Raw genomic sequence first — 15129 nt, 5'->3', positions numbered from 1 at the left:
TCCTTTTCTTGTCTCTTTTTCCCCCTTGCAGCCCAAGTATAATAAATATGGAATTTTCTTGTGATTGTACCATCAAGGGAACAAAATAAATGCTTTACACACCCACAAAAAAAAAAAAAAAAAAAAAGGTAACGCATGTATCCTGAGACAGCTTCCACGCCTGCTAATCATCTCTACGGCCCTTTTCATATGCCTATTACACGTGGGTTGAGACTGTTCTCAAGAATTATTGAAAAAATATATATATACATCTGAGAAGTTATAATGAAGTAAACCCTTAGGTATTAGACCAATAGCACTAGGCCAACCCTAGGGTTTAATTCGGAAAATTTTGAAAAAAAAGAAAAAGACATAGTTATTTTGTTGTCCTTACTAAATTATTTTACAAAATTACTCATCAATTTGGTGCACACGTTTTTAAAGCTATTAAATGCGAAAAAGTTATCTTTCCATTTAAAACAGAGTAAGTAGACCATTTCAAATAAAAATTTCTTTATAAAATGATTGAAAAGGAGTTGATCTACAGCTGATAAAAAAAAAAAAAGGAGTTGATGTACAAAACACATGCTATGAATATATCCACTCAAAATGTAAGTATTTTCACTCGTTTATGTGTTTTTCTCTCTTGTGTGGTAGTATTTGTTTATTTTCCTTTTCTTGTCTCCCCTTTGTACTTTTAGGCCAACTACAAGAAATTTAAGGATTTAATTTCAAGGCAACAAAACAATTACACACTCAATATTTTGATATACATTTTGAGTGTGCAAAATAATGATAAATAATAGTAATAATATCTTTTTTTCTGGCCCTTATTAAATTACCAAATAGTCCTTCCATTTTTTTGCACGAGTTGTTAAAGGCTGTTAAATGGATTATTAAAAAAAAAGAAAGATGTGTTTTATTGTAAAGTACATATATTGTTGTTATAAAATTCAAAATAGTTCCACTAAATGAGCTAATCTAGGCGCAGAATAAGTTCCGTGATGCTTTTGACGGTTTGATTCTCTCCACCTGTAAACTTTTTTTCTTTTTTCTTTTTTGGTCTTTCTTTGTTATTTACCGAGTGTGGATAACGTTCTTATTAGTTCTTTCATACAAGTCTTGCAATATTAAAAAAAACATATTTTGCCCAAAAATTGCAAAGTTATACTTTAAAAAAAACAAAAATGCTAGAGGCATATCAACCACACTCTTCTCACATACAGATGGGTTCCACTGAAACGGGATCCACCTGTATGTGAGAGGAGTTTCACTTTTAACCACTCCCTCTCCTACTCCCATTCCGTTGGTGAAATGTTAAAAAAATACTATAGCAGACTAAATAAGAAAAAATAAATGTAATTTTGGGATTTGAATTTCCAAAATCTGGGGATCCTGGTGGATCAAGGAAGGAGGAAATCCCATTGGTTGTGATTTGGGCTTTGCAAGATAAAAATGGGCGGGCTTTGATTCTGACTAAGGACAATCCAATTCATAAGAAGCCATCATGTCAGAGAATCTAATCTCCAATTCATAAGAAGCCATACTATTCGGCTAAATATTCTTAGGTCAAATCTAGCAATTCTTCTGATAGAATAGTGTGACCCGCTATCAATTTCAATATGTGATTTCCGAGAAGGATTAAAATAGAATTAATTATAGGGGAATTGCATTTAAGTGGTAAGAGGGGCAAAAAAAAAACTCCTCATTCATGGACCACTTTTCAGAATTGTCCAATCATGAGAAGGAAAACATAATTCTCAAGACATGATAATGAAGACAAAAATATTCCTCTCTTCTATCCTAAATCATGGGCAACTTAAGTTCATACACAGGACAATTTATGTTCATACATGGGCAACTTAAGAAACAACTTAGGTTCATGCACGGAACAACTTAGGGGACAACTTAGATTCATACACGAGGCAACTTAGATCCAAATTGAGCCATTCTCAAAACAAAAGTGCAATAGTTAGAACACAGACACAGGGCAATAAACTTCTAAAAGGGAGCAATTTAAATGAACAACAAGTGCAACAAATGTTCATTAAAGGAGCAATGATTCACTACAACAAATATCTCAGAGTAATGACCTTAATTTGATTTGCAAAAAAAGAGAGAGCACTGAAAATGAAACTAGATAGAGTGCAATTTTGTTCACCCTCTTTAAAAGAGGTTGAACATTACCCTCTTTCTCATTGGTTGAAATGATGTGGATCCCACCACAAAAGTGATGTCATGCAATACACTTTTTGGTAAGTATGACATTAATTTATGGTAGGGTCCACATCATTTCAACCAATAGGAAAGAGGGTAATGTTCACCCTCTTAAGTGGAGGGTGAACAAAACTCAACTCAACCAGATATGCTCCACCTGAAATTTTAGACAGAGAAATCTTTAAAAAAAAAGAGATTGGGAGAGAGGAGTGTTGAATATGGAGGAGCTGGTGGAGAGGTTGGAATCAGCCGTGGCTTGGCTGGAGGCGATTTCAGGTGTGTCACCGGATGGTGGTGAAGATGCGGCGGCGACTTCTTGTTCTTGTCGTTGAGACTCTTTCCCTGAGCCAAGCTCTCGTATGGCTTGGAGCTTCGCGTCAACAGCCGAGTGCAACGGCTTGTACTCTCCGTGAGTTTGAAGGAGGAAAATGACGGGGGTATATTCGGTAAACGGAGCGGTGGTGCAGTGGGATATTGGAGTGGTGGAGAGAGATGAGATTAGAAGAAACCCAATCTGGTTGGCAGCGGGGAAAAGAGGAGGAAGTGATTTGGGTTAGGGTTTGGGACATGTGGGGGTATATTAGACATTTTGCTTGACCCTTTCCATATATTTTCAATTACTTTTCTCCCTTTTATTTCTAGAGCAATTTTATAAAAACTTGTCCATGAGTTATGAAATATTTGCCCATGGACCACTGTACTGCCATTCCCCCTAAATTCTAACAAACTTTGCAAGATCCATGAAAAGAGGGTCCATGCAGTGTGACAATACACACCGTAAGATCATTTGGCAATTTATATTTAAATGCAATGTACGTGTTTCTTGAAATTCTTGCCAACATGTTTAAAATTTGAGCGGTTTGTAGGAAGTTAAAAATGTCCAAAATTTGATGTGTAAAAAACTTGCTTTCGAACTAGTCAAATTCTGAATAATGTTGAAAGCGATTTAAGATTTTATAGCAAGGACTTGGAATTTTTGTTACACCTTAATGATAAAAACTTTTAGCAAACACACACATTTATTTTACAGCAAAAAGATCCCTTACCATTCTAACAATTATCTACTGGCCAAGGACAATACGGATTAATTCAACACAAAAACACCTCATAGTTTCTGATCAAATTTTAATGATCCGAGCTGCTTAATTTTTTTTAGGTGTTTAATTGGTTGTCTGCTGAACCGCCGTGTGTGTGTGTCTATATATAAAGGGAAGACCCTAACTACATAAATAAGAAGAATTTCCTGATATCTTATACTACAATACCAATAAAAATACAAATGTAATCTCTAATCAACAGGATGTGGGACAAGGAGCATTTGAGACATACGTAACCTTTAATAATATATACTGAACCTTTAATAATATATACTGAAACTGAGTGATTTTATAAAGTTTCCACTGAAATAATAATGCCTCATAACTTAAAAAATAAAAAAATTCTAGGGTTGACATGACATAAAATCAAGCCCCCAAATCAAACTGAAAGGCATAAAGAGAGATGGCCTAAAAATTCAATTCAATTTATGTATTTATTATCTTGTTATATAAAGAATTGAGAGCATCAATTACTGTATTATCACCCATTTTATAAGTTAAATGTAGAACTTAATTATCTCCCTTTTAAATGTGGAAATCAATTTTCTCCCGATACAATTGTGCTCGAAGCGTTTGATGCATGTGGACCCAAATGCATCGAACGACTCCGAAAGTTCGTGTGCAGGATTGTGTTTTAAAACTGTGTTGCAAGACTTTTTTTTGCTTACAGTTATCCTATTTTCTGTTCCATTCTATTCCCCTTTTTGTTTCCTGACATGTGTATAGCATCGGCTTGAAAGTTATACAAAAAAGGAATACATCACAATTTGCCCAACACTCATCAAGAAATTGCACAAATTACAGCTGTAGCTTCATAGTGTACACAATTCGGTTGCTTTTGCAATTCTCCAACCACTGTTAATCATTTGAGCAAATTCCCTTCTTTTTTTTTAGGGTTTCAGTCTTAGGGTTTAGGGGTTTTTTATTTCGATCAGAAGTCGGATCCTTTTCTGTGTCTTCGGTCTTCTTCCTTAAATCGCAAGATTTGCAGTTTTTATTGTTGGGTTTTTCAGTTTCAATTTAGTTGAACCTGGGTTTTGCTTGGTTTCTCCGTACAATCCATAGTTCAATTTTTTTAGTTTAGTTTTTTTATTTTTTTATTTTTCTGTTCTGCGTTCTTATTCTTCTGAATTTCGCTTCATGAAAAATGGGTTTTTTATTAGATGATGTTTGTTTCTGGTACTCCTTGGAGAAGTGTTCTTTGCAAAGCTGAGGTTTTTGGTTGTTGAATTTCAGTGTTCAATGTGGGTCAATGGTGACCTGGGTTGTAAACTAATTACTTGATTTTTGTTGTTATTTGTCCTTCTTTTGCTTCTTTGTGCTTCACACAGATTCTGCTTTTACTAGGTAGTGTGGGTTTTGGAAGGTTAGATCTTTTTTTTGGAGTTTGAATTTTGAGATTTGGAGTATTCAATGTGGGTTAATGGTGCAACTGGGTTGTAAGAGAATTGTTTGTTTTTTAATCCCATTAAGAGAAAACAAAGAAAGAATTGCTTTCTGAATTTTTGTCCGAGTGAGTATTCTCTTGGAGCATGGATTACGTGAGGGAGACTGGCGGAGCAGCGGGCACGTTGCTAATCCCAACGCGGTTTGTGTGGCCTTACGGCGGAAGAAGTGTTCATCTCTGTGGCTCATTTACAGGGTGAGACTCAACTACTCATGGGTAATGTTAATGTTGGTTTCGCTTGTGTGATTGTATTGGTTTATGTTAATTTGGAGTGGTTTAGTTTCAATTTTTTGTTATTTGCTTGATTTTAATTGATGGGAAGTGGAAATTTTGCCAAAGGTGGTCTGGCCATTATCCGATGACCCCGGTTGAAGGATGTCCAACCGTGTTTCAGACTATTTGCAACTTGCCGCCAGGTTACCATCAGGTTGGTTCGTAGTGGGGTGCTTTTATTGAGAATGTTTTGATTCTGTGAAATAGATTTGATGGACTTACATGGAAGCTAAGAAGCACGGATTACACACATGAGACACGACTAGGCACATTATTTGTCCGAAATTTGGACATGGACTGATGAACATGAAGCGATCTAATTCCACACACACACATATTCATATAGAGTTATATGTTATCTGTCCGTATAAAAACAGAAATAGTGAAGGGAAAAATTGGACCACTTATGCTTCTATTCTTCCTTCCAAATTAGGTATAAAAATAGAAATACGATTAGTATAATGAAGATATTAAAATATCTTGTAAATCCAAAACTGAGTGTCCATCACCATTTTGGCTTTCCAATTTTTGAAGATTGCATTCAAATGTCCTATTGTGTCACCCAGTCTCCAATGTGTCTTGGATGTGTGTAATACACATGTACGCCAGGGCGGTAGACGTGCCATTGCTTCTTTGGTTCTGATTTTGCGTCACAGATATGACGATCTCCTTAAATGCAAGTAAATACTAGGAGGTTTTGACATCAACTAATCAAGCATTACCCTGAAGTTCACGAGGGCATAGTAACTTGAAAAAATAAAATTGTTTTTTGGTTTACTGTGAGTCGAGAAATGGTATGAGGTACTTGAGCAGAGATATGCGTGAGAACTTTTGAATTTTTCTGCATTATTTAAGTCTGCAAGTTCTTACCATTGAATTTGGAGATGTTACCTAGTTGTCATTTTTGTTGTTTTTACTTGGTACGTTTATTCTCATTCTTGCAGATCTTGCTTCTCATATTTTGCTAATGTTATGTGCAGTATAAGTTCATTGTTGATGGTGAATGGCGACATGATGCGCACCTGCCTATTGTGAGTGGTAACTATGGAGAAGTGCACACTGTTTTCGTTGGTGGGGAGGCTGGGTGTGTTCCTCCGATTCTTATTCCAGAAATCCAACCTGGTTCTAACATGGATGTGGACAATGAGGCCTTTCAGCGTGTGGTATGTGAACCAGACTATGGACATGAACTGTTTTTCACAGCTGGTTGTGTGGATTTCAAATTTTTTTTTGTCATTTGCTTCATTGTAAAACAAAATCTATGCATAACGTTGGTATTGGTGAAGGTGAAGGCAGATATCCTGGGGCACTACTAGGTATTCGAGAGCATGTTTATGATGTTACGATAGTCATATGTTGCATATTGTTGTGATTGAATGTCGTAGATTTTTTGAACTTTTTAGACAGAATTCCTCTTTGGTTGTCCTATTATTTGTAAAGTTTTGAACATCAATGGACAAATTTACAATTTTTCTAAGCTACCTCGTGCAAGTATTGAGGTATTTCCCCTCTTACCATCATTTATTGAGAGAGGAGACATTAAATGGTTGCCCCCCTCAAAATGCTGAAGGTTTCGTATTAGGCAACAATTTTGGAGAAGGACATAGACACAGTGAAACAAAGGCAATGCTCCCTGCTTTATCAACTGACTTGTGAAGCAAATTTTGGTCGATTTTATTGCATTATTTTGCATTGCATACTCAATCCTCCTATTGGTAAGAAGTTTGGAGTTAAATTTGTAGCTAAGCAATCTCTTCCTATATGTGACCTACGTTGCAGGTAAAAGTTTCAGATGGTGCATTGCATGAAGTGTTGTCAAGGTTACCAGAAACTGATTTAGAGGTCTCGTGTCACCGCATTGCTGTATTCCTGTCGACACGCAAGGCGTATGAGCTGCTTCCTGAGTCAGGCAAGGTTTGGATTGTTGCCCTTTGAGTCTTTGACTTTGCTTTATCATATCTATTGGAAGATCAAACAACTTGATCGGTGGAAATATGTTTCACTTTTCTCACATGATACATGTGGCTTGTAGGTCATTGCCTTGGACGTAGATTTACCTGTAAAGCAGGCATTTCATATCCTGCATGAACAGGTCTCTCTCTCTCTCTCTCTCTCTCTCTCTCTCTCTCCCTGAGGCTATAACTTATTGCAAATGATTTTTCCTTTTATAGGAAATGATTATAGGTTGTTTTACTTTTTACTATGGAAAGATATGCTAATGACTGTATTATATAGTTCAGTAACAAATAAGCGAACAATTTGGAACTCCGGTATGAGTCAGTCTTGATCAAGTTCGTGAGTATGTTGGATTATTCTGGCAGCACTTTTTTTGTTTGTCGTTGTCAATAAGAAGAGAAATCTATGCTTGTAATTGAAGTACATTGTTGGAGAAATGTGTTATTCCAGTGGTCTGCCATCTTCATGATTCCATCCATTGTGCAACTTAAAGTTACAGATCTGAAGAGTAATCCAATATTGCACATTGTAGTAACAGTTAATTGTGAATTCCCTGAAGCAATGTTTTGTTCGAAGTTAATTTTTACCTTTTCAGATCACATTTCATAAGTATCTCTTCTTTCCTAACTTTCTTGATAGCAAGCTTTTATATTCGCCTTACTGAGGCTAACTATTTTCAGGGAATTCCTACGGCTCCTCTTTGGGACTTCTGCAAGGGAGAATTGGTTGGAGTTCTTAGTGCTTTGGATTTTATCTTGATAATAAGAGAGGTATGTGTGATGGTATTTTTTTTTCCCTTTTTACGCTAGTGCTCATTGGTACAAATTTGTTAACTGCAAGTAGGCTGATCTGATCACAATTTTAAAATTTGGAACCTTCTCTAAGCTTAGATGTTTAGGACTGCAGATAAGTTTTGCAGTTATGATCTTTTCTGTTGTTAAGTAGTCAGTCAAATAGTCAGATATGAATTAGTCTGACATTACTATGTTTCCACCCAATTTTGCAGCTCGGCAGTCATGGTTCCAATCTTACTGAAGAAGAGCTTGAGACGCACACTATCTCTGCTTGGAAAGAAACAAAACTGTATCTGAGTAGACAAATTGATGGGAATGAGAGATTGATTCCCAGAAAACTTGTCCACGTGAGTTCTTAATAGCAAGTAGCAGCATGTTTATTTGTATCTTAGCATGTAAGGTTCGCCAGACTGGCTACTTCAAGTTATTAGTTATTAGGTCTTGAGATAAAGGGCAAAATTTTTGGATGCTGGCTTTGCCTGTTAAAACCTTTTCCACTATCTTCTTGGATTTCTTCTACATCATTTTGATTGCAGCCTTTCTTATGATTATGCTTACTAGTTATTATCATCTCAAGCGTAGAGGGTAACTGAGTTGCGGACATTTTATTTTATTTACATGTTGAGAAATCCAGTCAGCATTCAGCACTCGATGATTGATGAAGTATAGTGAAGTTTGTTTCCACTTTGATGTTACTTTTTCATTGGTCTCCTGCCCAGGATTCACTGTTTTACTTTGAAATAGGCATTTTCTTCCTGTTAATATCAAGTACAGGCAAGAATAGTGAGTTTGGTTTCCATTGCCTTTTCATTTGTCTACTGCCAAGTATATTTGCTTGGGGTATTCTCCTGTGTCAATGAATATTTATTTCCACTTTTCTGCCGACTTTTATGTCGGTTGTGCAGGTGGAGCCAGATGAGAATTTGAAAGATATTGCTCTAAAGATTTTGGATAATAATGTGGCTACAGTTCCTGTCATCCATTCATCTTCAGGAGATGCCTTGTTTCCTCAGCTATTACATCTTGCCTCACTTTCTGGAATACTGAAGTGTAAGGTTATGGGAAAATGACGGCCCAGGACGTGTTTTGATAATTAATACCCGCCAAAGACATTATCAGCATTAACAAATGTTCTTAGCATGTCCTTGGCGGGTATTCATTATCAAAACACGTCTTTGGCCGTCATTTTCCCTAAGGCTATCTATTTGTTCCCTTGAAAACAGTTCGTAGACAGTTTTCTTACTAACTGCTGGGGCTGTTAATTTTCAGCTATTTGCAGGTACTTTAGACATTCTTCTGGGTCATTGCCTCTGCTCCAACTACCAATTTGTGCAATTCCTTTGGGTACATGGGTTCCGAGAATTGGAGAAACAGCTCGGCGGCCATTGGCAATGTTGAGACCAAGTGCTTCTCTTGGTGCAGCATTGAGTTTGTTAGTTCAAGGTATGACTCATGTTTCCAAAAGATGAGGGACTGTTAAGTGATTAATGTCTGGGTAGGGTAGAGGTAGACTCTATGATCTCGAGCATTATTATTTCTGTCGAGCCCTGATAATTGGTTTCTTGGTCTCTCATCGGAGTTTGAAACCTATGTTTAGGTAAATGATGAAAGGTTGTACTTTATTCTTTTTGTTTCCGGGAGATCTAGACATGCTTAATTAGAAGTGTTTCCTCATTGTTTTGTTGTTCTGTTTGTTGGGGTTTGAACTGAGGTGAGTACCATGCATGAACTGAGGGTTGGTGCTTAACTGCATATAAATTCAGGTTGGCTTTGGCGAGCCAATCCGTTGGTCTGGAGGACCGTTTGTGCAGTACATATTCTATTAGGTCTTTGCGTGCCCGCTCAGGAGTTGGAGTATCCTTGTTGGCACATATATTTCTTGTTATTGAGGTTAGCTTGTCGGTGGAGTTGCTCCTTCAGTGCAATGCTTAGTGGTCTGCACGTCTACATGTGTCCCTTTGAATCCTTTTAGGGTCATGTTGGTGGTTTATCAAATACATGCTATCTTTGCTTACAGAAACGATCAAGATTGTCAGAACTTCTAGCCCGTTGCTATCCCTAGGCCTAGGAATGCCTCTTTGAATCTGAAATATAGTTTTATCACATGTAGCCTTATTCATGTTCAGATAAAGAGTTTGTGTTTCCATTCTCTACTGTCTGTCAGACTGACCTAATTTTTTACGAGTGAATGTGGTTTGTCTGCTTAATTTAATTGATTTGAACAAGAGAAATGTCAGTGAATTGGTTATCAAATCGCTTGGTTATGGATATGTTTCTTTTACTGTAACATTGGTTAGGAGTGGAATGGTCTTTTGTGTTTTTTGTTGAATCTCTTCCTTTGTTGCTTAAAATCACTGGTTGGGTCATTGCTTCTTTTTTCAATCGTTTCTTGTTTTGATTATTTTAAAAATTATTTCTTTAAATACGTGGTTCTGTTACGTGGCTCACTGTTGACGGATAAGCTCACAGGAGGGAGATTGGGGATCATCTAGTGTGAGATGCACTGGAAACCCGAGTTAGTGGGATTCCTTTTTTTTTTTTCATACTTCACCATCTTCCTTGAACTCTCATGCTATTGTGCCTTCTGTTTTTGCAGCTCAAATTAGTTCAATACCAATTGTCGATGATAATGACTCGTTACTAGATGTATATTCTCGGAGGTCAGTTCTGGTTCCAGCATTTTTATGTGCATTGTGAATATGAAAGTTTCGATCAGTCTACCCTCATTAATGCTATTAATGTCTCTTGTTCCTTTGCAGTGATATCACAGCTTTGGCCAAAGACAAGGTTTATACTCATATTAATCTTGAAGAAATGACTGTTCATCAGGTAAGTGCTTCAGTTTATTATGTTGAGGTTATGTTCTAGACTTCTAGCCAACTCGAGTATCTTTGCATATGGTAATTGGAGTTTATCAATTTACTGGAAGACAATATCTAATGGTATCGTGCCGTGTGTGTCCTTTTTTTGTGGGATGATGGATTTCATTGTAAGTTGATGCCATTCACAAGGGAAGAAAGCATGCAGTCAATAATTATTAGACTGTTACCAAATATCTTTAATCAGTAGCTGGTGATACTATAATACAATTCTATCCCTGTAGAATTTGGATCTCAGTTGACTTATTCTGGTGATCAAGGCTAAGGAAATTACAGAGCCAGCCACATGTCCCACTTATGCAAGGGTTGTATAAAAAGAAGTGTTAGTGTTGTGTTGTGTTTAGCTTGAAGTTTAGTTTCTGTACAGACACAATTTCGGTCACGTTAGAGACTGGATTGCATAAATAATGAACATAAGTGAAAAGAATTTATAGCGAAAGGGAGCTTAGTAGGAAAGAGTGGTATTGGACTTGTCGAAATACGAAGTTTAGCAATTAGTAGGTACATCTTTCATCTTCCCAACTTGTCCACTCATCTTTACGAAAGAGCTTTTCTCTAATGAGAGCGAAAACATTTCTAGCTTTCCTTGGAATAAAAAAGGGCATCTTTCTTTCATCCTTATTCTCGGAACCTCCTATCGACTATTAATCAAAAGCAATACCCACCGGGTGAGAAAACACCTTACCGAGTTTCACTTCAGCGGGTCTTGGAAGTACGAGAACGGCACATAAGCCGGTCCCAACAACATCAATGCGAAGATTGGCTACATGGTCTTCTCGCCTTTTGGTCTTGACAACAAGGTCATCCACATAGCACTCGACTTGCTTATGCAAGAGGTCGTCAAAGATATGCGTCATAACCTTTTTCACAATGGCTCCTGCATTCTTGAGACCGAAGGGCATCACTTTGTAGCAGTAAATGCCCTTTGGAGTGCGGAAGGCTGTATGTAACTTGTCTTCTTCAGCCATGAAGATTTGATTATAGCCGGACGAACCATCCATGAACGTGAGAAGTTCCGATGGTCAGCTCTTGCTTCCACTCTCGTCGATGGGAAGCTCTCGTCTGGCGACTCAACCTCTTTCATTGACATTACCTTTGCTTTCTTTACCTACTCGTCCTCAACAATTTCATTGCCTTCTCTTTCCTATCTTTTATTCGTGACCTTATCGGACTCTGAACTTTCAGGGTAGATAGAGCCAATCAACACTTCTATGTAGCAAAAGAAACAGTCTCGAATCTAAGCGTTAAGGTAGAAAGGCTAAGGTAAGGTTGCAATGTCCTAACCGTCCAAAGCCCATAACAAAAGAATGAAGTGGCTGTGATTGAAGAGAATCCAAAATCACCTACTCGATTGAAGACCAGAAGCTGGAATGAGATACGTGGAAGCCCCTTTTCTAGTAAGGCGCTAGCGCGCAACGGCTGATGAAAAGCTAGCAACTTGTTAGGAGTAGGTTTTGGCTTGCCCCTTTCTTATTATTAGGAAGATAGGTTTGGAACCCTATGTAAGGGGCTGCTTGCTGCTCGCCCCTCTCTCGTCAGGGGCTTATGCACTCCACTCTCAACCGGAGACTTGCCCTTCTTTTTATGAGAAAAATGAGTTGACTGATGGTGCCGATCCCGAGACGATTAGGATTGAGAGGCTGCACTTCAAAGGTATGGCTATCTATCCATCTCTCTATGGAGTAGACTCACTGGAAAAGGGAGGGCGACGTACGAGTTCAATCCCGCCTTGTTATCTGGGACATTTCTCTATTGTTGGTAGGGGATCGCAATACCCTTCTTTCGTTCTCCTCTGCCTGATTGGAGTCGAGCGCATTCCTTATTTGGATTCGAATTTGGCATTGACTTTACGAGACGAGTTCTCGCTGTGAAGTCAAGTTCCTCCAAATCGTAGATTTCGATCTTGAAGCCGTTAAGGCACTAAGGCTCTTACCAATCTGTAGTCGGCCGGCCTCCCAACTAAATATAGCAATAGTCACCAAATTCATTAAAAAAACTACTGGGAAGATCATAGCGAAGAAGTCGAGACCTAACAAAAGAAGTAAACCTGAAGTGTCGCGAAAGACTAGAATGAGAAACAAAACGGAATGTACAGGATTTTTAGCACGTACAACCATCAAACCTTTCTGTGTTCCAACTGTTGGATAACTTGATATACACTACTGGGCCCATTTTCTAATGGCTCAGAGTATAGGGTTCAAGTCTCTTTCCATTCTCCCCTTAGCGTTCTATTTTGCTCTATGCATCTGCACGTGCAAGATGAGGGTCTTGGATAGTGATGTATATTATTGGGTCTATTTCCTAATAGTTCAAGCTTATGTGGTAATTGGTTACTTAACAGTTAACACCAATGTCCACTGCTTATTTGGCATCGAATAACAAAATTGTCCCATCAGATTAAGCTGTTATCAAATAGGCCCAACATTGTGTATTAAGCTCTCAAACACCACCCATCGCATGCAACCCTGTTCTGCATGCAGAGATGTAATCATCCATTTAGAAGTGAACTGTGTAATCCAATTTGGTGCATCAATGGAAGAAGTATGTGCAAGGAAATTTTAATTTAGGCCTTTCTTTGGGGCAACATTTTGGTGACTCGGGAGCTGTTTGGGCAATCATTTCATGGTTTATATAGCATGGAACATCCATTTGTGTTGGATTGATGCTTTTGGACAAGTTTCAGTTGTGTTACATACTTGGTGCAATACCAAAAACTGACTGAACTAACTTTTAAAGGTTTGGTTCGGCACATAATTGTAAGCAAAAATTAAGTTGCTGAAACTGTTGCATTATTCATGGAAAATAATGCATTGTGTTACTTTAAAAAAAAATGAAGAATGCATTAGGCCCTTGTTAATTGTATTCAGTTCTGATGAAATTACCATTGACAGCGGTAGTAAGACAAGGTTTGCTTGTTAACTAATAGGAAAGCTGTTTACCATGTCACAACCATGATTATTCATTTATTTACCTTTTTCTTTCTTCTTATTGAAAAAATGTAGGCGTTGCAGCTGGGACAAGAGCCACTCTCTCCGTATGGGTTCAGCAGTCAAAGATGTCACATGTGTTTACGATCTGATCCACTGCTTTTAGTGATGGAGCGTTTGTCAAAGCCAGGTTATTTTTCATTCTCTTCTTATCCAACAACAATTGGAGCTTCTTATCCCCTCCGCATCTAGCTGAAAATCGCATCCCGTTATGTAAACCAATGGGTAATCGTGGTTAAACAAAGTATTGCAAAGGTAGAGATCCCATAGTGATTGCATTTTTAAACATTTCAATCACTACAGGATCTCTACATTTGCAATATTTTAAACATGAGGCCGAGAAAGAAAGAAGTTTTAAACATGGGAATTTTTTTTTGGATCTTGGGTAAACTCCACATTAGTGCAGTACTAATCTCTCTATTATTATAGGTTTGACTCATACTCTTATGTCAGTATTTGAGCCCTCTTCTTAAAACCTAGCATTACTGGTTGTAGGGGTTAGACGGCTTATTGTTGTGGAGGCTGGCAGCAAGCGCGTAGAAGGGATTATAGCACTCAGCGATATCTTCAGATTCTTGCTCAGGTAGATGAAGGATATGACACGCAGCAGTCTATTCAGATTCTTGTTCGGTTAGACAGACCGACATTTGGCGATTTGGTTTTGATTTTTTCAAACATACCATTGGATTGGCCTCCCGTATCGTGGCATGGTCTTTTAGGACCATTATGCAGAAGACAGAGGCATGTAAATTGCAAGGATTGGGATTTTTGTCCCTAGTCTATTTATCTTCTCCTTACCCAAAACTATTGTCAACTTAATTGCCAATTTTTTTGTGAATGGCATGGAAAAAGATGACATTCCCGTGCCGTTAATGGTAGAAGAAGAGTGGAATAAAACACGGATGGATTTCAGATGGCCAGGATCGTTCTATGCATATTTCTGCAATTGGCTTTGAGTCCATTGACATTCTTTCGGATATTTAGCTATTTTCATCGATGGATTCAATTTCAGGAAGAAACAACAGGACAGAGATGTCATAAATCTGGTTGATTTAAATTCCTGTCCTGGACAAATTTAAAGCTATTTTGTGTTTTTTGTTCTTCGGTAAGCCGCAGTTAGTTATTACTTTAGCAAATTTTTGCCCTTTCTCAACAAAAGAAAAAAAAAAAAAAAAACTTTTAGAACTTTCATTTTTTTAACCTTTTGTTTCGAAGCCTCAAATGTTTAGAATATGCACTCTTAAACCAACCATTTTCATTTTTCCCTTTTATGCCCATTCTATCTTACCAAATTGTCAACCCCAAGTGATTGGAACATAAAACTCGAATCGGTTTGGTTATATCTTACCAAATTCAAATGCTTAGTCATGATCTTAGTCGCAATCCTTCAAGATGCCTTGTCCTTCCACTCTTAATCTTCGCAATGCGCTCATGCTCTCGCAAATTTTAGTAGTTTGGAAAGGGTTTCAGAAATGCTTTCACATGTGCACGCAAATTATG

General features: G+C 37.7%; 1 protein-coding gene across 2 annotated transcripts; it reads left to right on the top strand.

The window, feature by feature from the left end:
* Positions 1-3969: 3969 nt before the first annotated feature.
* LOC131322109 (sucrose nonfermenting 4-like protein) lies at positions 3970-14549 on the top strand. 2 transcript variants are annotated; one of them, XM_058353259.1, is made up of 13 exons: positions 3970-4935; positions 5080-5167; positions 5994-6176; positions 6793-6927; positions 7046-7105; positions 7650-7739; positions 7976-8110; positions 8669-8813; positions 9033-9206; positions 10360-10423; positions 10523-10592; positions 13645-13759; positions 14125-14549. In XM_058353259.1, exons 1-13 carry the CDS (start codon positions 4826-4828, stop codon positions 14214-14216), a joined length of 1461 nt encoding a protein of 486 aa, XP_058209242.1. In that variant the 5' UTR covers positions 3970-4825; the 3' UTR covers positions 14217-14549. The 2 variants fall into 2 exon arrangements, with proteins under 2 accessions (XP_058209242.1, XP_058209243.1); XM_058353260.1 differs by having other exon boundaries at positions 4816-4956.
* Positions 14550-15129: the final 580 nt, after the last annotated feature.

This window comes from Rhododendron vialii, chromosome 4a (genome assembly GCF_030253575.1).
Source record: "Rhododendron vialii isolate Sample 1 chromosome 4a, ASM3025357v1".
In the NCBI taxonomy this organism is placed as follows: domain Eukaryota; kingdom Viridiplantae; phylum Streptophyta; class Magnoliopsida; order Ericales; family Ericaceae; genus Rhododendron; species Rhododendron vialii.
The sequence above is the reverse complement of the archived record's forward strand: the minus strand, read 5'-3'. Positions and strand labels throughout refer to the sequence as shown.

What these genes read in the sequence shown, in the direction of transcription:
- LOC131322109 (XM_058353259.1), top strand. Translation starts at nt 4,826, where the DNA reads ATGGATTACGTGAGGGAGACTGGCGGAGCAGCGGGCACGTTGCTAATC. An exon ending in TTCCCAGAAAACTTGTCCAC is followed by an intron (nt 8,111 to 8,668) that starts GTGAGTTCTTAA and finishes TCGGTTGTGCAG; the next exon opens with GTGGAGCCAGATGAGAATTT. An exon ending in ATTGAGTTTGTTAGTTCAAG is followed by an intron (nt 9,207 to 10,359) that starts GTATGACTCATG and finishes CTGTTTTTGCAG; the next exon opens with CTCAAATTAGTTCAATACCA.